General features: G+C 44.9%; 1 protein-coding gene across 2 annotated transcripts in view; it reads right to left on the bottom strand.

The window, feature by feature from the left end:
• Positions 1-20,191, bottom strand: part of BCLAF3 (BCLAF1 and THRAP3 family member 3) — a 798,586-nt gene extending 778,395 nt beyond the window's left edge. For both annotated transcript variants that reach the window (XM_044072262.1, XM_044072263.1), the window contains exon 1: positions 20,015-20,191. In XM_044072262.1, the coding sequence (XP_043928197.1) occupies positions 20,015-20,177 (163 nt within the window). In that variant the 5' untranslated portion in view covers positions 20,178-20,191. The remainder of the gene's footprint in view (positions 1-20,014) is intronic.
• Positions 20,192-23,455: the final 3,264 nt, after the last annotated feature.

Raw genomic sequence — 23,455 nt, 5'->3', positions numbered from 1 at the left:
GTAGTGGCCATATTTGTTCCCGAGACATGCTCCTCAGTAATGGGTACCAATGTTGCCTTGGCCAGTCTGGAGCTATCAGAATGATCCTTGGACGGTCCTCTTTGATCTTCAATAGCACTTTGTGCATCAAAGGAAGTGGTGGGAATGCATATGCTGTCAGGTTTTTCCAACTGAAGGATAGGGAGTCCACCTTCCAAGCAAGTGGGTGGTACGTCCTTGTGCAGAATTTCTTTAGTTGGTGATTGCGTGGGGATGCAAATAAGTCTATTTCTGGGAGTCCCCATTTTCTTGTAATTGTTTTGAAGATGTCCGGATGCAGCATCCATTCGTGGGCATCCGTGGTAGTCCTGCTTAAAATGTCTGCTAGGATGTTTTCTTTTCCTGGTACAAAAATTGCTTTTAACTGAATGTTGTAGTTCAGGGCCACATTCCAGAGATCCGGTGCCATCCGGCAAAGAGGATACGAATGTGTGCCTCCCTGCTTGTTGATGTACCACATGACTGTGGTGTTGTCTGTCCTTATCAGCAATGGACCTTGTTGAAGGAATGGTCTGAATGCCTGAATTGCCAGTTTTACTGCCAGCATTTCCTTTAGATTTCTGTGTAGGTGCAGCTGGTTTTGAGACCATAAGCCTTGTATGCACTTGTCCAGCATGTGTGCCCCCCAACAGAGGTCTGAGGCGTCTGTCGTGATGGTTCGGCTTGGTTGAGCACTGTGAAAAGGCAATCCTGTGTTTGATTGACAAGCCTGAGCCCACCATAGGAATTCTTGCTTCAGGCATGGAATAATGGGAATCTGGGTTTCTAAGCTGTGCTTGTGTTGAGACCATAAATTCCTTAGGTACCACTGTAGTTTTCTCATATGCAGTCTGGCATGAGGAACCAATATTATGCAGGATGCCATGAAGCCCAAGGTTTGCAGTACTTTTCTTGCTGTCAGATGGTTCTGTTTTGTTAAGGCCAAGAAGTAGAGGTAGCTGCTCCTGTTTTTCTACGGTTAGGAATGCCATTTGCCTTGATGTGTCCAACTCTGCACCCAAAAAGGTTATTCTCTGGGATGGTATCAGCCTTGACTTTTTTATATTGACTGTGTATCCCAGGGCTTGTAGCAGATAAATGACCCTTTGTAAATCTTCTGCTAGCTTGCTTTTGTTGTCCGCTTGTATCAGGCAGTCGTCCAAGTATGGGTAGATTTGGATTCCCTGAAGCCTGCAATGAGCAATTACTGATGCCAGGCATTTCGTGAACACTCTGGGCGCAGTAGATAAGCCAAAGGGCAATGCTGAGAATTGATAATGCTCTGATCCTGCAAGAAATCTGAGGTATCTTCTGCAGTTTGGTCATATGGGGACGTGCAGGTATGCCTCCTTGAGATCTAGAGTCACCAGCCAAGACTCCTTGCCCAGCATGGGAAGAAGCTGCTGTAGGGTCAGCATTTTGAATTTTGGAACGATGAGGAATGTGTTTAAAGTGGACAAGTTGAGAATAGGTCTCCATTTGCCTTCTTTTCTTGGTACCAGGAAGAATCTGGAGTAAAATCCCTTGCCCTGCTCCAGAGATGGTACCTTTTCTACAGCTCTCATCCTTAATAATTGGGATATCTGTTTTTGTGCTTCCGTCTTTTGATTTGGAGGTAGGTTTGGCATTCCTCTCTTCCCTGGTAGAGTATGGAAGTGAAACCTGTAACCTTGGTCTATTATCTGTAAAATCCAGTTGTCTCTTGTGATGTAATGCCAGTTTGTTGTAAATAAGGCTAGCTTCCCGCCTAAGGGTGCTTGCAGTTGTTCCCTGGTAGGCGGTGCCAGAGCCAAGTCACTGTGATTGACCAGTAGTTGTGGTGGTGGCTGTGTCTGTGGCTGTGCCTCGCTGGTTGTTGCCCTGCCACTGACGTCCTCTGTAAGCACCCCTGGATTGGCTTCTGCCTCGAACGCCTATTCCTGCCTCTCAGAGTTCTGGAGGAGTCTGGAAAGGACCAATTCTTGGAGGGCCAATTCCTGCTAAACCTCGGAGGTTGGACCTGTAAGAAATCTTTTACTGTTTGGACAGATTTTGCCTTCTCTTCCATCTTCTTCAGTACTTGTTGTGCTGGAGAGCCAAACAAATTGATCTTATCCATAGGAGCATCCAATAGTTTTGATTTGATATGGTCTGGTAATGCCTGTTCTTTTAGCCATGCATGCCTTCTGATGACTGTGCCAGTCATGGCTGATCTAAAGGAAGCCTCCAGTGCATCATAGCCGCATTTTAGGGAATGGTTACTGACTTGTTGAATGTTATGTACCATTTCCTGCACATATTTCTTGTCTACTGTTTCATCTGAAGACACGTTTTTGGTTAACTGATCTAGCAACAATTCTTGATACTGCATCATGTGAAATTGACAGTTCAAGGCCCTAGCTGAAAGAGTAGCAGAAGTGTAAACTTTTTTACCCCATCTCTCTAAGGATCTGGATTCCCTTTCAGAGGGAGGGTTTTTAGAGGAGGCTGCTACAGCCTTAGGTCCTTGGGAGATAGTCTCTGGATCTGCAAGGGGAGCCTTATACAGGTGGTAATGTGTGTCCGGGACCCTGTAGAATCTATTGGGCTTAACAGGGGCCGGAGGCAGAGAATCAGGAGCAGTGCAGGCATCATTAAATGCATCATCTACAACAAAAAGAACTGGAGGAATGGCTAAAGGCCTATGTTGAGGTAAATGCAGAAAAGTTCTAAGCCTTTTTCTGGAATCTGAAAAATCCTGGCCCTGCCACTGAAATTGTTCCCTCATAGCATGCAGGGTTTCTCCAAAGGAAAATTCCTCAGGCGGAGAGGCAGAAGGAATAAACTCTTCACCATCAGAGTCTTCATAAGGGAAGTATGGGGCCTCTGGAAGGTCTGTATCATTTGAGTCATCAGAGGAATCATCTGTAGACACTGGCTCAGGGGGCTCAGCTCTGGGCCTCTTCTCTGGAGGCGGGTGAGAGGCCCTGTCTGGTTGAGGTTGGGATCCTCGGATTAAAGAGATAAGATCCTCTGCTAAACTAAGCATTTGTGAACTAGAGCTAGGCCTGTGAGAGGGGGGCTTAGCAGGCACAGATTTAGTAGTTTTAGCTGCTTTAGCCCTGGCAAAGGCCTTAATGGACATGGCTGCAGGTGGCCTAGCAGCTCCACGTGCAGGGGTTGAAATATCCAAGGGAATAGTGTCTAATAATTCCTGAGAAACTGTAACAGCAGGTGGGATATCAGAAGCCGATTCCACGAGGTTGGAAGAGGCCTCGGCTGAAGGAAAGTTTTTGGCTGAAGGAGGAACCGCTAGCTCGGTTTCAGCCGAAACCGAGACACTCATGTTGGCTTAACGCGGTTTCGCGAAACCGCGGACCGCGAGTGACGGTCCTTTTCCTTGCGTTTTTTTAGATATTTGCGAAGTCGGAGGATCCGGCGGCATAATATAAGCAAAATCGGAGCCGAAAAACTCCTCAGCAAACTCCGACCGACGTCTAAGCGTCCGCCGGTTAAAAGAAGCACAAGCTAGACAAGCTGCGATGTCGTGGTCTGGGCCTAGACAAGGTAAGCAGTAAGAGTGGAAATCTTTATGAGGTATTTGTTTCCCACAAGTTAAACAGTTATTCACTTTTTCTGACATCGGCTGAGGCAAGAAAGAGTCCCCGACGGGGTACTTAGCGTTTTAGAAGTCTTCGAAGTAGTATTCGGTAGTAGTAATCTCTGGTTCTGACCGACCGGCACTTGCGAACAGCTTCTGCTTCGGGCGCCACGCGGCAAGAAAGACTGAGGAAAATGGCGTCAGCTGATGCCTTTATACCCGAAAAACTGCAGCTATGACGTCGGGTGAAGTGCGACACCAGCCGAGGCCAGACCCAGACTTTGGAATCTGGCCGACCGAAGGGCTGCCTGACGACAGGACAACCCATTTGTAAGGACTGCAGATGCATCCTTGAAGGACATCTTGACCTTGTTCATGAGTAGGTACCTCTTGAATAGCTTTCATGTCCATGAGTTTTGAAATTTGTATTTGTGCCTCTGCCCTTTGGATTGTATGGCAGGTTTGGCATGCCTCTCATTTTTGGAAGAGTGTGAAAATGAAATCTGTAGCCTCTGTTTATAATGTCCAGGATCCATTTGTCTGTTGTGATAATATGCCAATTTCTTGTAAATAATGCCAGCTTTCCTCCCAAGGGAGCTGCCAGCTGAGACTTGCTTGGCATGAAAAGGAGGAAGTCATTGGGTTTGTTTTCTGTATTGTTGTGCACTGTCTTCGCCACCTCTTGGTGCTGGAGTTTGCCATTGTCTGCCTCTATATGATCCTTGAGATTGTCCTCTGCCCCTTGTGCGCCTGTATCTACCTCTTTGGGGCTTGTCCATGGCTGGAAAGGACCAGTTTTTTGAAGGCCAATTTCTGCTAAAACGAGGTGGTTGTACCTGTAGAAAAGCCTTGACAGTTTGCATAGATTCAGCTTTTTCTTCCATTTTACGTAGCATCTCCTCAGCATTAGTACCAAATAGTACATCCTTTTGTAAAGGAGCATCTAGTAGTTTAGTTTTAACATGGTCAGGCAAGCTTTGTTCCCTAAGCCAAGCATGTCTACGAATGACCGATCCTGTAACAGCAGCTCTACTTGAGGCCTCTAAGGCATCATAGCCACATTGCAAGGTGTGTTTACCCACTTGTTCTGCACTATGCATCATATCCTGCAATTCCTTCAAATCTGGTTGTTCAGGTTGAGACATTTTATTTCTTAATTGAGATAACAGAAACTGCTGGTATTTAAGCATATGGAACTGACAATTTAAGGCCCTCATGGCTAGGGTGGCCGAGGTGTATACCTTTTTCCCCCATCTTTCTAAGGATCTAGATTCTCTTTCGGAAGGTAGTGGATTCTTGGCAGTAGAGGCCTTCATTCCCTTAGGGCCTTGAGAAATGGTTTCAGGGTCAGCATTAGGGCTTTTGAAAAGAAATTGGTGAGAGTTAGGAAAGTACAGTTTTGTACCTACCATAAATGTAGATGTCCGATAGGTATGCATCTGCAGTCATAACATATGGGTTGTCCTGCCTCAGGCAGCCCTTCGGTCGGCCGGATTCCAAAGTCTGGGTCTGGCCTCGGCTGATGTCGCACTTTCCCCGACGTCAGAGCGTCTGGGGTATAAAAGCATCAGCAGACGCCATTTTCCTCAGTTTTTCTTGCCCCAGATGCCAGGTGCCCTCTAGGAAGGCTAAATTTGGATAAATGCAGAAAAGTTCCAAACATTTGCAAATTATATACATGTATAAATAAACAAATACACCATAATAGATTCCCCCAGCTAGCTAAAAGAGGGGTAAGCACCCTAGGAATACCACAGAGGGGAAGGAGGGAGGGTAATCCTGACTGCAGATGCATACCTATCGGACATCTACATTTATGGTAGGTACAAAACTGTACTATGTCCTTCAAGGATGCATCTGCAGTCATAACATATGGGTAGAATACCATAGCCAATCTGGGGGAGGAGGTACTAAGAAAAGGATGGTGTAGTTAAGATCCCCTGCAGTATTGCAGTTGCAAACCCTGCTCTGGATCTAGAGTATAAAGGTAGATTGTAATGCTTGGCAAATGTATGCACGGAGCTCCAAGTAGCAGCTTCTAAAATGTCCTTGGTAGCCACCCCCCGTAGGAAGGCTGTAGTGGTAGCCGTGGCCCTTGTGGAGTGAGGCCTGATATTTTCAGGAACTGACTTTCCATGAAAGGAGTAGCAAAAGCGAATGCAATTTCCAATCCATTTTGAAATTGTCCGTTTGGAAATTGCTCTTCCTTGCACCCCAGTTGCATATGCTACAAAAAGTTGGTCAGTTTTTCTGCTAGTTTTTGTTCTGTCCAAGTAGTAGCGTAGTTGCCTGTGTATATCCAGGGTGTGCAAAAGTTTTTCCCCTCTATTCTGTGGATTAGGAAAAACGTAGGCAAGTGAATAGCTTGGTTCAAGGATATCCTAGATACCACCTTTGGCATGAAAGTAGGATTGGTTCTTAGTGACACCCTGTCCTGGTGGAAAATAAGAAAAGGCTGCACTGCCATTAATGCTTGTAACTCAGATACTCTTCTTGCTGAAGCGATTGCCAGAAGGAATGCAGTTTTCCAAGATAGAAACTGTAGATCCGCTGATGCTGCCGGTTCAAAAGGAGGTAATGTCAGTTTCTCCAGCACAAAGTTGAGATCCCAGGCAGGAAGAGGGGGTCTTCTTGGAGGTTTAATATTTTTGATTCCTCTCAGAAATTGTCTGAGGAGAGGGTGTGAGAAGATAGGTGGATCCACATTGTATTCTGCTGAAATTGCTGAAGCATGAATCTTAATGGAAGAATAGGACAGGCCATTGTGGAACAATTCTGCTAAGTATTCTAGGATATGTGTTAGGTTTGCCACTGTGACATCTGTGCCCTTTGATGTGCTCCAAATGAGAAATCTCTTCCATTTAGCCGAGTATGTCTTCCTTGTGGAAGGCTCATGAGCCTCAGGATAATGTCCTTCACCCTCTGAGATAAAACAGTTTGATTGGGATTTAAGGAATTTTCCAGGCAGTTAGCTGCAATGTTTTCAAGTTGGGATGCAGGGTCTTGAAGTTGTTCTGCGTCAGAAGAAGAGGCCATAGGGGGAGAGGCCATGATTTTGCCTGAGACATGCTTCTCAATAATGGATACCAGTGTTGTCTTGGCCAGTCCAGAGCTATTAGTATCACTTTTGGCTGTTCCTCCCTGATCTTCAGTAGAACCTTGTACATCAATGGGAGAGGTGGGAAGGCGTATACTGTTAGGGCTTTCCAGCTGAAAGAGAGAGAGTCCACCCTCCAAGCCTGTGGGTGGTATGTCCTTGAGCAGAATGTCTTCAGTTGATTGTTGAGTGGGGAGGCGAACATATCTATCTCCGGCATTCCCCGTGTCTTTGCTATGAGTTGGAAGATGTCTGGGTGCAGCATCCATTCGTGTGCATCCATGGTAGTTCTGCTTAAGCTGTCCGCCAGTGTATTTTCTTTCCCTGGCACAAATTGGGCCTGTAGTTGGATATTGAGATTCAGGCATAGTTCCCACAGATTCATAGCCATCTGGCATAGAGGGTAGGAATGCGTGCCTCCCTGCTTGCTTATGTACCACATGACCGTGGTGTTGTCTGTCATTATTAACAGGTGTCCTTGTTGGAGGAAGGGCTTGAATGCCTCGATTGCATGCCTCACTGCCAGCATTTCCTTTTGGTTTATGTGCATGCTTAGCTGTCCTTGAGGCCATAGGCCTTGGACACATTTGTCCTCCATGTGTGCTCCCACATCCTCAGTCTGAGGCGTCCGTGGTGATGGTCTGCCTTGGTTTTGGTTTGTTGAAAGGCAACCCTCTGTTGGACTGGCAGGCCTGAGCCCACCACAGGAATTCCTTTTGAAGGCATGGAATGATTGGTATCATGGTTTCTAAACTGTGACTGTGCTGAGACCATACACTCCTGAGGTACCATTGTAATTTTCTCATATGCAGCCTGGCATGTGGTATTAGAAGTATGCAGGATGCCATGTAACCCAGGGCCTGCAGGATTTTCCTTGCAGTAAGCTGAGTTCGTCTTGTCAGAATCATGAAGTAGTCTGGAAGTTGCTTCTGTTTTTCTTCTGTGAGAAAGGCCATTTGGGTGGTTGTGTCCAGATCTGCACCCAAAAAGGTTATCCTTTGGGATGGTACTAGTCTTGACTTTTGGATGTTGACTGTGTATCCCAAGGACTGTAGCAGGTGTATGACATAGGCCAAGTCTTTTACCAAATTATCCTTGTTGTCCGCTTGTATTAGGCAGTCATCCAGGTATGGGTAAATTTGAATTCACTGAAGTCTGCAATGTGCAATTACTGATGCCAGGCATTTCGTGAATACTCTGGGCGCAGTAGATAAGCCAAAGGGCAATGCTGAGAATTGATAATGCTCTGATCCTGCAAGAAATCTGAGGTGTCTTCTGCAGTTTGGTCGAATAGGGACGTGCAGGTATGCCTCCTTGAGATCTAGAGTCACCAGCCAAGACTCCTTGCCCAACATGGGAAGAAGTTGCTGTAGGGTCAGCATTTTGAATTTTGGCACAATGAGATAAGTGTTCAGTGCGGACAGGTCGAGAATAGGCCTCCATTGATTTTCCTTTCTTGGTACAAGGAATAGTCTGGAGTAAAATCCCTGGCCTTTTTCTATAGCTTTCATCTGAAGTAAATTGCTGATTTGTTTTAAAGCCTCTGCCCTCTGATTTGGTGGAAGGTTTGGCATTCCGCCTCTTTTTGGCAAAGTGTGAAAGTGGAACCTGTATCCTTTGTCTATTATTTGTAATGTCCATGTATCCTTTGTGATATAATGCCAGTTTTTTGAGAATAAAGCCAGCTTTCCGCCCAAGGGTGCTTCTAGTTGATCCCTGGTAGGCGGAATCAGAGATAAGTCATTGACCTTGACCTGTTGTAGTAGTTGTTGTCGTTGATGTTGCACTACTCCTCTGGTTGGCAGGCTGCCACCGACGGCCTCTGTATGAGCCCTTCAATTGACCTCTGCCTCTAGGGTGCCTGTTCCTGCCTCTCTGGGCTCTGTCAGAGTCTGGAAAGGACCAATTCTTAGTAGGCCAGTTTCTGCTGAATCTCGGTGGTTGAACTTGCAGGAAATCTTAAACTGTTTGCACAGATTTTGCCTTCTCTTCAACCTTTTTTAAGATCTCCTGAGCAGAGGAGCCAAATAAATTTTGTTTCTCCATTGGAGCATCCAGGAGTTTAGCTTTGACATGGTCTGGCAAAGATTGCTCCTTCAGCCAGGCATGCCTACGAATAACTGCCTCAGTCATAGCTGATCTAAATGAAGCCTCCAGTGCATCATAGCCACATTTTAAGAAATGATTACTAACCTGTTGTGAGTTATGTACCAAATCCTGAAGGGATTTACGGTCTAGGGGTTCAGGAGAAGAAAGTTTCTTATTCATTTCATCCAACAAATATTCCTGGTACTGTATCATATGAAATTGACAGTTTAAATGCCCCGACAGAAAGAGTTGCAGAAGTATACACCTTCTTTCCCCATCTCTCTAAAGCTCTAGACTCTCTGTCAGAGGGTAGAGGATTTTTGGCAGTAGGCGCAACCCCTTTAGGGCCCTGAGAAATAGTTTCTGGGTCTGCAGAATGGGCTTTATACAAGTGGAAATGAGAATCCGGAACCCTGTAGTATCTGTCAGGCTTGGCAGGGGCCGGAGGGAGTATCCGGGGCCGTACTGACATCATTGTACACATCATCAATTATATTTAGAACAGGAGGTATAGCTAAGGGCCTATGCTGAGGCAAATGCAAAAAGGTCCTTAATCTTTTTCTAGAATCAGAGAAATCCTGACCTTGCCATTGAAAATGCTCTCTCATGGAGTGTAGAGTCTCACCAAAGGAAAACTCCTCAGGAGGAGAGGCCCAAGGGATAGATTCCTCTGCATCTGAATCCTCATAAGGCGAGTAAGCCCCTTCCTGGTGGTCTGACAACTCAGATCCATCCGTGGAATAATCTGAGGAGTGTGGATCAGAGGGGTCAGCGCTGGGCCTTTTGTCTGGAGGAGGTAGAGAGGCCCTGACTGGGAGAGGTTGTGAACCCCTAATTAAGGAAATAAGGTCCTCAGCAAGGCTGAGGATCTGTGAACTAGAGGTAGGCCTCTGGGACGTAGGTTTGGGATGCAAAGCTTTTGAAAGTTTGGCAGCTTTAGCCCTTGAAAAGGCCTTAATGGACATGGAAGCAGGGGGCCTAGCTGCCCCACGTGTAGGGGTAGAAATGTCCAAAGGAATGGTGTCGGACAATTCCTGTACACTAGCTTCGGTAGGTAGTTCTGAAGCTGACTCAGCCGGGGCCTCTCAGGCCTCGGTGGTCAGAAGTATGGTTTCGGAAGAAGGAATAGCCGAGGACTCTTTCAGTCGAAACAGAGACACTCGCGGTAGGCCTAGCCGTGGTTTCAGCCGAAACCGTGGGCCGTGAGTGTTGGTCCTTTTCCTTGCGTTTTTTGACCATATGCGAAGTCGGAGTCTCCGACGGCATTTTATAAGCAAAAGCGGCTCCAAAAAATTCCTCTGCAAACTCCGAAAGACGTCTAAGAGTTCGTCGGTTGAAGGAGGCACAGGCTAAACAGGCCGATACGTCGTGGTCTGGGCCTAAGCAAGGAAGGCAGTAAGAATGGAAATCCTTATGAGATTTGTTTCCCACAAGTTAAACAATTATTTACTTCGCCTGACATCGGCTGAGGCAAGAAAGAGTCCCCAACGGGGAACTTAGCTTTTTTCGAAGTTTTCGGTAGCTGGAATCACTGGATCTGACCGACCGGCACTTGCGAACAGCTTCTGCTTCGGGCACCGCACGGCAAGAAAGACTGAGGAAAATGGCGTTGGCTGATGCTTTTATACCCCAGACGCTCTGACGTCGGGGAAAGTGCGACATCAGCCGAGGCCAGACCCAGACTTTGGAATCCGGCCGACCGAAGGGCTGCCTGAGGCAGGACAACCCATATGTTATGACTGCAGATGCATCCTTGAAGGACATCTCTGTAGTACCCATCAGGTTTGACTGGAGCAGGAGGCAGGGAATCCGGACTAAGACAAGCCTCCGAGTAAACATCAAGTATGTCCAAGGCAGGAGGTATAGCCAGCGGTCTGTGTTGAGGTAACAAAAGAAATTCCCTAAGCCTTTTCTTGGAATCAGAAAAGTCTTGGCCTTCCCAATGGAAGTGCTCCCTCAAGGTGTGCAAGGTTTCCTCAAAAGAGAAATCCTCTGGGGGAGATACAGAAGGAATGGACTGTTCTGCATCCGAATCTTCATAAGGGAAGTACGAGTGCTCCTCTACATCAGAATGTTCTGAGAAAATGGAGCCCTGTTCAGAAGAGGGAGAATCTTCCTCCACTCTGGGTCTCTTGTCTGGAGGGGGGTTGGGAACCCCTGATAAGGGTAATCAAATCCTCGGCCATTTTAAGCATCTGCTTTTTAGGCATGGGGCCTGAGCAACAGGCCTCTTGGGATGCATGGCTGATGTGGACTTAAAGGCCTTAATGGAAAAGGAAGATGAGGGCCTAAAGACACCCTGGGTGGAAGTGGACCTGTCCACATTAGGAGACTCAACACTCACAGTGGCTTCGGTGGTTGTAGTCTGAGTAAGGGTCGAGGCACCTGCGGTCTCGGGTACAGAAGACACCGCCAAAGAAGTGTCGTCTGTAGTCAGGGACTGCAAAGGCGTCTCGCTGAGAACCGGACCACGTGCAGTCGGTTTTGGCATGGTGTCGGAGACCGCGGACCTCGCGTGTCGGTCCTTGTCCTTGTGTTTTTTGGACAAAACGGTAGTCGGAGTCTCCGACGACATTTTATAATCAAAGGCTTTACCAAAATAATGTTGGGCGAACTCCGCCCGATGCTTAATAGTGCGTTTATTGAAAGTAGCACAAAAGCGACAGCCCGAGACGTCGTGGTCTGGGCCTAAACAAGGTATGCAGAGGGAATGGAAATCCTTATGCGGTATTTGCTTCCCACAAGAAATACAATTGTTAACTTTGTCTGACATCGGTCTGAGGCAAGAAAAGTTTCCCCAACGGGGTACTTAGCTTTAAAGAAGACTTCGGTTTCCAATTTTTCGTAAATTCAGGAGCTGGCCGACCGGCACTTGCGAACTGCTTCTGCTTCGGGCCCCGCACGGCAAAAAAGACTGAAGAATATGGCGTCGGCTGTGTCTTGTATACCCCTGTCACACTGACGTCAGGAAAGAAAGAGACAACAACCGACGCCGGACCAAGACTTTGGAATTCGGCCGACCGAGGGACCGCCTAACAGAGAACCCATATGTGATTACTGCAGCTATATGCACAATGAACATCCAAGACTGCAACAGTGAATACACTCAAACATCTACATTTATGGTAAATGTACACAACTGTACTATGCTCTTCACGTTTAACTGTTGCAGTCATCACATTTGGGTAGATTCCCAAAGCTAAGGATGGGAGGAGAAATTTAGATAGCATTAGGACCAGTTATAAAGTCCTGCAATACTGCAGTGGCAAAGCCAGCTCTGGATTTAGAGAAAATTGGCAGATGGTAATGCTTGGTGAAAGTATGTACAGAACTCCAGGTAGCAGCTTCTAGGATGTCCCAGGTAGGGACACCTCTGAGAAAGGCGGTAGAGGTAGATGCATCCCTGGTAGAGTGGGGTCTGATCCCTTTTGAAATAGCTTTCCCCTCTGCCCCCGCAGCAAATGCCACCAGCAGTTCGGATTTCCTTTGAGGTTTTGTCCTGTCCAAGTAGAATCTAAGTTGTCTGTGCACATCCAAGCCCTTTCTTCTGTGGACTAGGAAAGAAGGTTGGCAAATGAATGGACTGATTAACGGCCACACTGGACACCACCTTGGGCATGAAAGAGGGGTTGGTCCTGAGGGACACTATCCACACGAAAGATGATGAAAGGCTCCACTGCCATACGGGCCTGTAATTCAGATACCCTTCTTGCTGAAGTGATTGCTAAAAGGAAAGCGGTTTTCCAAAAACGGATTTTTTAAAATGCAGTAGCAGCTGGCTCAAAAGGAGGAAGAGTGAGTTTCTCCAATACCAAGTTAAGATCCCAGGCAGGATTTGGAGCTCTCCTGGGTGGTCTTAAATTTTTGGCCCCTCTAAGGAACTGCTTGAGCAGTGGATGAGAGGAGAGGGGAGGTTCTGTGCAATAATGAGCTGAAATGGCTGAGGCGTGAATTTTTATGGAGGAGAAAGACAGGCCCTTATGAAGCATCTCAGTTAAGTAATGTAAAAACGGAGGTAAATTGGGAACTGCTGTGCTCATCCCTTAAGACTGGTTCCAGGCATAGAATCTTTTCCATTTTTCAGCATTAGATTTCTTAGTACTATGCTTCCTTGCCTCTAAGATGATATCCATCACTGGTTTACTAAGGGATGGTAAAGGAGAGATTAGGTAATTAGCCAGGCTGCTAGGTACAGTGTTTGAAGCTGAGGGTGCAGAATCTGGTTCTCCTGCTGAGACAACGGTAGGAATCTGAGGCAGGTGCCATGGGCCCCACATTAACACACTGCGCAAGAGGGGGTACCAGTGTTGGCGTGTCCAGTCTGGAGCAATCAAAATCGTCCTTGGTTTGCCTTATTTGACTTTTAGTAATACCTTGGAGAGCAGAGGAAAGGCATAAACTGATAGGTTTTCCAGCTGAAGGACAGAGCATCCACTTTCCAGACTTGTTTGTGGGGAGTCCTTGTGCAAAATTTGTCCAATTGATAGTTCTGGGGGGAGGCAAACCGGTTTATATCTGGGCTCCCTCATTTGCTTGCCAACATGTTGAAAATCCTTGGTTCCGGTTTCCACATGTGTGGGTTCATGAAGTTTCTACTTAGTTCGTCAGCCAGTGTATTTAGCTTTCCTGGCAGGAATTGAGCTTGTAGATGCACTTTTCAGCTCAAGGCTGTGTTCCACAATGCCATGGCTAGTCTATAGAGGGGGTAAGAATGTGTCCCCCACTACTTGTTTATGTACCAAATAACAGTGGTGTTGTCAGTCTTTACCATTAATTGTCTAGGAAGAATGTGGTCCTTGAAGGCTGTCAGAGCATTCTGTACAGCTAACATTTCTTTTTGATCGATATGCAGGTGCATTTGACTTGGGTTCCATTTGCCCTGAGAGCTACTGCAAGCAGATAACCCAAATGTGATGACTGCAACAGTGAAACACAAAGAACATCAGAGTTTGTAATGTGAGCATCCTGAAGGTGGGTACTTTCAGGTGGGTGCTGAGGAAGGACAGATCTAAGATAGATCTCCAGGGGCCTTCTTTCCTTGGAACTAGAAACATCCTGAAATAAACCCCCTTGCCTCTTTGATGAATAGGGACATGTTGAATGGTGCCTTGATCCCGCAGGTTTAGCAACACCTGTGGAAGCAGTGGAACGACGCCCAAGCGTTCGTCGGTTGAAGGAAGCACAGGCCGAACAGGCTGCTACGTCGTGGTCTGGGCCTAAGCAAGGCAAACAGTAAGAGTGGAAATCTTTATGCGGTATTTGTTTCCCCACAAGTTAAACAGTTATTGACTTTTTCTGACATCGGCTGAGGCAAGAAAGAGTCCCCAACGGGGTACTTAGCTTTTTAGAAGTCTTGGTAGTATTCGGTAGTAGTAATCTCTGGATCTGACCGACCGGCACTTGCGAACAGCTTCTGCTTCGGGCGCCACGCGGCAAGAAAGACTGAGGAAAATGGCGTCGGCTGATGCCTTTATACCCTAAGACCAGCAGAGATGACGTCGGGTGAAGTGCGACATCAGCCGAAGCCGGACCCAGACTTTGGAATCCGGCCGACCGAAGGGCTGCCTGACGACAGGACAACCCATTTGTTATGACTGCAGATGCATCCATGAAGGACATCAGTGGAAGTTGTTCTTTGGGTGGTTAGGGAATGCTTCTGAAAAGAGGTAGAGACTCCCAAACTATTAAGTACCCGATTTTTATGATGGAAAGCACATGAGAGTTTTTAGTAATGTTTTCACAAGCTGGACTTGAAAGAGAAAGGGAAAGGGGCGGGGGTGATATGGGGTCCAAATAGTCAAAATGGACCCTGGCCTGTCTGGAAAGGGCTGTTTTTGTCGTGGGGCTTGTTGAGAAGTCCTAAATGACTGCTGTCTCTATCCAGACTTTTTTTTGTCTTAGTTTGAGGTGGCCTGAATTGTCTGACAAAACAGCTTAGAAGGGTAATTTCTCTGGAATTTTGGGACAGGGGATACCAGGAGGTGTTTTAAGTCCTGCATCTCATTACCCTTCTCCTGCAAAGCTTTAAATAGGTCAGCAGCCATAGGGCCAAACGGAGCTGAACTGTCCCAGAGGAGCATACATCGATTTGGATAGGATATCCTCTGGGAAGGGTTGGAGTCTTAACCATGCAAACCTTCTAAGGACAGATCCTGAGGCAGTTGCCATAGCAGAAGCCTCTGCAGCATCATATCTACATTTAACTGAGTGGCAGGTGACCTGAGAGGATGCACTCAAGGACATAGCCAAAGATTTATGCTCAGAATCAGGCAAATCTGAAATGATTTTAGATAACTGGGACAAGAGCTCCAAAGAGTATTTTGTCAAGAGGGTTTGGAAGTGGGCTGCCCTAAAGGCAAGGGTGGTGGACATACAGACTTTTTCCAGTCTCTCCAAATGTTCGTTGTCCTTGTCAGAAGAAAACAGGGAGGCTGAGGGAAGAAGCTTAAAGGGCTTGTCTGAAGCCATACTGATGACTGCTGGGTCAGCGGTGGGTGCTTTGAATAAAACTTGCAGTCTACAGGCATCTTATAAAATCTGTTTTTTCTTTTTGGGTGCTGGAGGCTGTGCAAATACATCTAAGAATGCAGGAAGGATGGGGGGACAGCTGATGGACTGGGGATGTCCACCTGTAGTAAGTCATACTAGCATTAACATCTGACATTTCAATGCTTTCTCACTTGAAATGTTCCTGCATCTTGGTCAAGGTGTCACTAAAGGAAATTTCCTCTGCTGGCGAATCAGCCACATTACGGTCTTCCTCTAGGGAAGTATAATCTGGTGGGGAGGGGATTGCTGTTGAGTAAGCCAGTGACTCATCAGAAGATTGTTCCTCTTCTGAAGAGGTTTCTTCCCTGACCCTCTTGAGGTGAAGCAGTCCAGGGACAGGTAGGTACAGTAACCCCTGAAGGGAGGCTAAGGGACAGGAGAGCATTAAAAAATGCGCTGTGAAAAAGGCCTGCCAATCCTTTTGAGGATCAGATGGTGGAGAAACATGTTTAACCTTTTGTTTCTTTTTGATAGGAATATCAAGTGTATGTAGGGACGGTGGGCTGATATCCTGCTCCAAGGAAACATCCATTATGGGTTCGGTCTGTGGATCAGACAACGGCCCTGACCATATCGCCAGACTAGCGATCGCCTCTGGAGAGACATCTGACACCGGAGGTGCAGCCAAACTTCCGGTCCAGGTTTCTTAGCATGCCCTTTCATTAACAACTCTGACTCTGAACCTCAGGGACTTTCCATCATTTTAGAGAGAAGTTTTAACCACTGATTTTCTAAGTAGATGGAAAGAAAATTCAGCCTACTTCTTAAAGTTTTGGGAAAAAAGGATTGGCAAATAGGACAAGCCCTATGGTCGTGGGTAGGCCCAAGACAGAAAAGGCACTGTTGGTGGTTGCCCTTATGCAGAATCTGACATCCACCATTGACAATTGCCCTTCTTGGATGACATTAAACCTTATACACAGCCAAAAGTATAAAAGAATTCCCCAATGGGGCATTTATCCGAGACCCGAGACTGACGAGTCTTTGGCAAGCAGACCGTATGTATGGAAGATGCATTCTGTCTGGTGGCAAAGAAGATCTGAGGATGCAGCATGCATGCATTAATTGCTTTTATGCAAAATAAAACAAGTCCACAGAGGATAACGTGCCCCACGACGACAACACTTGAATTCGACCAAAAAAAAAAACAAAGAAAAGCACAGGCATGGCAGGTATAAAATCCAGAAAAACATTAAGTGAGCACTTTCACGTCAAGTTTAACTCTTCATCAGACTTTCTAACAACTACTACATACAATAGTTTAAATACCTATTAAGTCATTAATAGGTATTTAAACTATTTTATTTAGTAATCCAAAAAGCTATGTGCTGGTTCGCGTTGTGCCAGAGGAAATCCCAAACAGTATAAATGCTCTCGTAGTTTCAAAATGACGTAAATGACAAAATGACAAAAAGTCTGAAGAAGCCTACGGGTGAAAGCGCTTACTTGTAATAAACTACGTTACTTCATTAGTGTCGTGGACTGTTTTCATTTACGTCATTTTGAAACTACGAGAGCATTTATACTGTTTGGGATTTCCTCTGGCACAACGCGAACCAGCACATAGCTTTTTGGATTATTCTTGTCTTTTTTCACGTTGCTGGTTCAACTCTCTATTTACTGGCTGTAAATTTGGATATTATTTTATTTAGTAGTTGTTAGAAAGTCTGATGAAGCGTCGAACTTGACGTGAAAGCGCTCACTTATTAAAGTTTATCTGGATTTTATACCTGCTGTGCCTGTGTCTTTCTTTGTTTAATTGCTTTTATGGCCTATGTCCGATAGGGGCCTATGTGCAACATGCAACGCACCCTAGGCACTAAAGGCTTTTGTACACTGGCCAATGTTGGGGCTCTTGGCAAGCAATTTCCCTCATGTAAAGAATACTGCAACAGCGACATCAACTTATTCTAGCAGTGACTCCTACAACTAACACTGGTTATTCTGCCAATTTCCAAGTTACTTTTTCCATTATTCATATGCCTTTCCTCAAACAGAGGTACTTTACAATTACCCTCTGCTACCAATTGTTGCACACACACAGCAGGGAATAAATATATAATGTAAAAACACTTCTGATGAAGTTTTAGTTTAAAACGTCATCAAACTTCAGAGCGTAAAATAAAGGTACAAATGAAAAAGGCCCTCTCAAGTTAAAACATGCTCTTCTCCTTACTACCCTTCAACATTCACACAGCCACCAACTCTAACAGAACAAAAGCATACTTAAGGGTAAAGTACACAAATGCTACAGCTAAAAATAACTTGCTCTAAAAATAGAAAAAATAACTCAAAATCAAGATGGAAAGAAAATGGAGAATGGACTAAGCTTGGTGGACAGGAACTATCTATAGGTCATTGGGTGCTTCAGGGAGGGGTAATGAGCTGAGGATGACTACCATAAGATCATGGGAAATGGTAAGAGGGTAACACAGAATTTAAAGCTCCCTGAAGTGGACTGGACTACACAGACACTGTGTGGAAGGAAAATAAACATCTGAGATTAAGCATCAGAAGGTATCTGCATAACTGATAAACACTGGCAGAATGTTAGACAAATACTGTGTAACAAAATAGGTACATGGAGAGCACCAACTGTTAACAGTGATCTCACAAAAATTCTGTAAACCATTCGTACGAGAGAAACAAAATGATAAACAAACGGTGAGGTGTGATTACATGAGGGGGTAGATGGGAAGGAGAGATGATGACAGACAAGAAATTAAAGTTTCAATGATACTCTGGGTAAAGATCTGATGAAAGCAATAGAGAAAAGTCTAAACAGATTAGAAAACCAAAAAGAAGACAAGGTTGCTCAGTAGGGTCTATATCATATATTAGAAATTCCAAAATATCAAACACCATAAGTTTGAACTTGGAATTTCGAATATTGATATCGAACAAAGGGGTGGGAGGATGGCATAATGGTTAAGGTGTTTACCTTACGGGTGCAAGGTTTGATTCCCACATGGGGTAATTGGGTAGGCTTGAAATGGCTCACAAGGGAAATTAGCCTAGTTCTAAGTTATGAACCTAAGCTATGAATTCTCAGAATAGCGAATTTTTTCCCTGGAAAAAATTTCACTGTTCTGAGAAACATACAAACACAAGCACACCAAAATAAATAAACCACACATATACACTTAACAAAACACAACCCTACACTACACCATACATACATTATTAACTATCCACTTACCTTAACCCACACCCTAACCCTAATGTCTGTAACTCTTGCACCACAGTGGAGGAAATAGTGAAGCCATGGAACGGGCCCACTGAAACATTTCCCTAAGTAAGATTTCGATGTTCCGAGGCTTTACTATTTTCACCATTCGATGTTTTGGGTTCGATATTTTAACTTTCAAAGTTTTACATCTTTGAAGTTATGATATAGACCCGCCCAGTAGTGCAGTTGAGAGATCAGAAAAACAAAGGAGTATGAAAAGTGAAACAGGTCAGAAAATAAGTGATTTCATGAGGTGTAGAAAACAGTTACCTAACAAAGGATAGCAAGCAATTTAAAGTAAGACAAACAGATTCAATCCTTTATTTCTCTACTAAGAAAAAACTGATTATTAGACAAGGGGCAGACAAAATTAAATGGATTAACAGAATATCTGACAATTGGGCATCATGTCCCCTCAGCCCACAAAAAAAAAAAAAAAAAAACCCACCACCACCAGGATTCTTAAATCAGAATGCAGACAGATCAACTGACAAAACTATACAAAAAAACTGGCCAGCAGGGAGACTCCCAAGAACTAAACCTTTGCAACTATGTGCCGCTTCATAAGGAGTGAAGACAACAAAAGCAGCCCAGAGCACTATCAACTGACAAGTTTGACCTCAGTAGCAAAGATGTTGAGAAGCACTGATCATATTTTTAGAACAGCAACCATCATGGATTCAAAGCCAAAACGCTCATACTATAGAGACCTAATACGATTCTATGAATAACGGCAGAAGTAGTTGGAGGCAACCTATTCATTCTGCAAACTAAGACTAACAATGGCTTCAACTTTATAATAAAAAGCTAGCAAGCAAGATGAAGGGGATGGGAGAGGATATGAGCAAATGGGTGGACAGGGTGTTACAACAATGCAGAGGACAGCAATGAAGCTGAAGGGGTTACAGCAGGACAGAAAGCAGGCAAACTAGTGGACATGTGGCTACAGACTTGCAGGGCATACAGGAGCAGTGAAGGTCTACCACTAAAAAAACAAATAAAGAAACAGTAAAGGGTCACAAATTAGGGTCTTTGAACCTACTACTCTTCAGTGTGTTAGAGGACACTGTATGGGACATGAAAAGAAAAAAAAACTCTTTGCAAATAACAAATGGAGAGAAAAGTAGTGGTGGGGGGTGGAAAAGCCAACCTTAAAAGAGGCCTGAGATACCTATGAACGAAGGCCAAGAGATGGCAGAATGTTAACAAATTTGAGGTGCTGCACTTAAAAACAAAGACTACAGGATGATATACAAACTTGGGGGGAGGGTCAATTTAATGCTACAGGCTAACAAGGCTGAAGGGACAACAGTAAAGTAACTTCACAACACATTCTTCTGCTTCACAGATACACTACTGGGACAAACAACAGTAGGAGGGCTGATGGCTTGCAGGAAATACTGAGATACATACTGTACAAAATAAAGGCCAACATAAAAACAAAAGCTATCCACAGTGCATTATTTTTTCCTACCTTTCACTTGGTGGACCAGTGTAATGATTTCCTGAGTAAATTCTCCTGTAGGTGCACTTCGGGTTGTCTGTGTAGTAGACCCTAAGTGATCAAATACTGGATGGAAATTTTCCCTTTTTTTGTTTGTAGCAACCAAATCTTGAGACAGGTTGTCTGTCTGCATCACTAGATGGAACAGTTCTGGGGGAAAAATATTCAACACTCAGTATTATTCAATGCTGCAGTATAAACAGCTATATCAAAAAAAATCTATAAAAAAATTATTTTATGAAACAACTTGTACAGTTTGAATCATTAACACATGGTGCATCTGAGGCTAATTCTCCTGAAAAACAGTCATTCCTAGTACTTTCTCTATGCAATATCAAGTCTGTACAGCAATGCAGTGTGTGGACATGCTGACAAAAGGATTATGCGCAAACATAGTATAGCCAGTGAAAGTAGACAGCAGAAGCAGTAGCACAAAAGTTAATATACTGAAGGATGATTCTGATCTGCACAACAGGCGTACAGTGATATATTCTTAACTTTTCAGTAGATCTTAAGTTCTCTAATCTCTTGCGAGTAAATTACAAGTTAAGTACTTACCATAACTTGGCATCTGTGTTGTCCATTTTCATTCTTCCTCAAATGGGTCTAGGATCTCATACTCTGATCACTTTGGATCCAAATCTTGTGCTCCTCCTCCTATACATAAAGCTCTATTCCATCCCAAACTCCTCAGATCAGCTTTGCTGCCATACTGCCCACTGGCCTATAAAGACAGACAGAAACAAGAGACAGATGAGGCTCAAACCAGGAACAAGACTGTTCCTATAACATCTACAGACCCTTCTAGAAGTGTATGGGCCAGGGATGGTTGGGAGGGAAGGTGACAAAGAATGAAAATGGACAACCCAGATGCCAAGTTATAGTACATAATGTCTAAATCTAATGTTGACCTTTTCATTCTTCCTCACAAATGGGTCAGAGTCCCCAGTTGTGCAACTCTCGGGGAAACCCTCAATGAAATACATGCAGGAGCACTGTCGAACCAAAGGAAGCTCTGCTTCTGGAAACAATGTCTATATTGTAATGTGTAACAAAGGTATGAGTCTTAGACCAAGTATCTGCAGGGTAAAACACATCAATGGGGGTTCTTTAAGAAAAGGTTGATTAAGTAGCCATAGATATAATGGAGTGTGCTCTAGGAGGATGAGGCAACTTTTGAAAATAAATCAGCAAGATACAATCAGTAATCTATTCGGCCAGAGTAACTTTGGATACTGCCTGACACAAGCAGTTAGTGGAAAAGGACAGAAGGGCAGAAACAGCTGATCTGACTTACTGTACTGTCTGACTCTCCGAAGATAAAAGCATAATTGCCTGTGGACATAAATAAGGTTTAGCGTATATTCCCCTTTATTAGTAAAGTTTGGAAAGAAAACTGGCAAGTGTATGGACTGGTTAATGTTAGTCTCCGTGACTACTTCAGGCAAAAAGGAAGGGTTGGTTCGTATAGACGCCCTATCCTTATGGAAAATAATGCAAGGAGGCCTAGCAGATAAGGCCCGGTGTTCTGAAATTGTTTTTGCTTAAGTGACAGCTACCAAAAAGATGGTCATCCAAGAAAGAAACTTCATGTCGTACTTGTCCGCCAGTTTACAGGGTTTCTAAGTTAACCCCTGAAGGACCACCGTTAAATCCTAAGGAGGAGAGGGATGCTTTAGTGGAGGTCTAAGAAGGAAAATTCCCTTCATGAAAGCTTACCATAATCTGACAGCTGTCAGACAGAAAGATTTATTTCCAGCATTAAAGTTGGATATGGCTAACTAGCCCCTGTAGTGAGAGAACATGGATGAAGTAGGTGCTGAAAAGGGATCAATATCCTTCTTGGAAGCCCATAGGGAAAATCTTTTCCATTTGATCATATTCGCTACTGTTAGACTGAGGGACCACTCATGGGGAATTTAGATTGACCTGCAGAGTGTCTGCCAGCAAACCGTTTTTTTTCTGGTATGTGCATTGCAATAAGAAAGTGGTCTGAAGAGATCACTCAATGTCCTTCTATTCCTATGTTGCAGTATTTCTGGTGTGGGATTTCCTGCCTTCAGACGACCTGTACATCGGCTCCTATACAAAAGCTTCAGCTTGGCTGCTGCAGCTGCGTGGGACGTCACACATGGGGCCATAAACCAGGGACCCTGTGTGTGACGTCTGCATGCACAATCCTTAGAACTTTTCAGACGCAGATGACTTCGCATCGTACGATCATTCTCCGGATGTCAGATAGACTATAGATAAGTAAACCATTGAGTTTTTTGCATTTCTAATATTTGACCAATCTTTCGCATTGTTTAGGCTTGGTTGTTGTAGCTTTCAGCTGATGTCAGGTAAAAAGGGAAAGTGTCAATGCGGGTGTCAGATTCCCCATAAGGACGTCCATGAAAAATGCGTTTTCTGCTTAGGCCGGGAACACGACCATAACACCTGCCCTATTTATAAATCTTTTGTGCCCAAGACCTTACGTAGCCATCTGGCAGCTCTAAACCTTTATTTAGAAAACCAACACCTCAAACGGCTGGCTCTCAGGATAGAGTCTGCTTCAGAGGACACCGAAGAACCTCCACGTAAGAATGCCTAGGCCTTCATCGCCTGCCGCTTTGCACCCGGATGCCCCGCCAACTACCGATATAGGAGTTAAGGAGTGTTTGGCAGATCCGTGACCTCCCTTGTGGAGGCCGCTGCACAGCCGACGTCCGGCACGTCCACGGAGCTTTCTTGGACACAGATGCCTGTCAATGTCCAAGGAGAACCAGATTTGGGGGTTCCTTCGACCAGGATCCAGACCTCGGATACAGCTGCTGCCAAACTCAGCTCTAGACAGAATCCAACTAAAAAGAAGCAGAACATATTTCTAATGCTTCTGAAGCCCCTCCAGACTGGGAGGCCTTCACCTCCTCTATTACGCAGGCCTTTATGGCCCTTAAGCCTTCTGCCTCACCCACAACTGCATTGCCTCTGCTAAGCCCTAGGCCTACCTCTGCTTCTTCTATTCCTATGACTCTCTTACCTGAGGAAAAAGTACATGAATCTACCTACTCTTCCCTCGGATGAATCCATCTCTTATACATCCTAGATTGCCTCTCCCAAGGAATATTACTCTCCTGATGAGGATTCTGTGGAAAAGGGATTCTCCACCTGAAGACATTACATTTGGTGAAACCATCACCAAAATGAAAGACTACTTCAAATGGGATACTTCCCAGATGACAGAAACCCAAAAAAGATACTTTGAACTGCTGCAAGTGGAGTCCCCCTCCCCTTCAGCTGTCCCACCCATGTTCTTCCTGCATACATGGATGCATTTTCTGCAGCCTCTAGAACTCCTGACTTACAGCCCCCTGCACCTAAGCGCACAGACTGCTTCTACAAGGTGCTAGAGGCAAGTACAGTTGTGTA

The sequence above is a fragment of the Protopterus annectens genome, chromosome 5.part0 (assembly GCF_019279795.1).
Source record: "Protopterus annectens isolate FY-2018-M chromosome 5.part0, PAN1.0, whole genome shotgun sequence".
NCBI lineage: Eukaryota > Metazoa > Chordata > Ceratodontiformes > Protopteridae > Protopterus > Protopterus annectens.
Note: the sequence above shows the minus strand (reverse complement) of the source record. Positions and strands in the feature narration are given on the sequence as shown.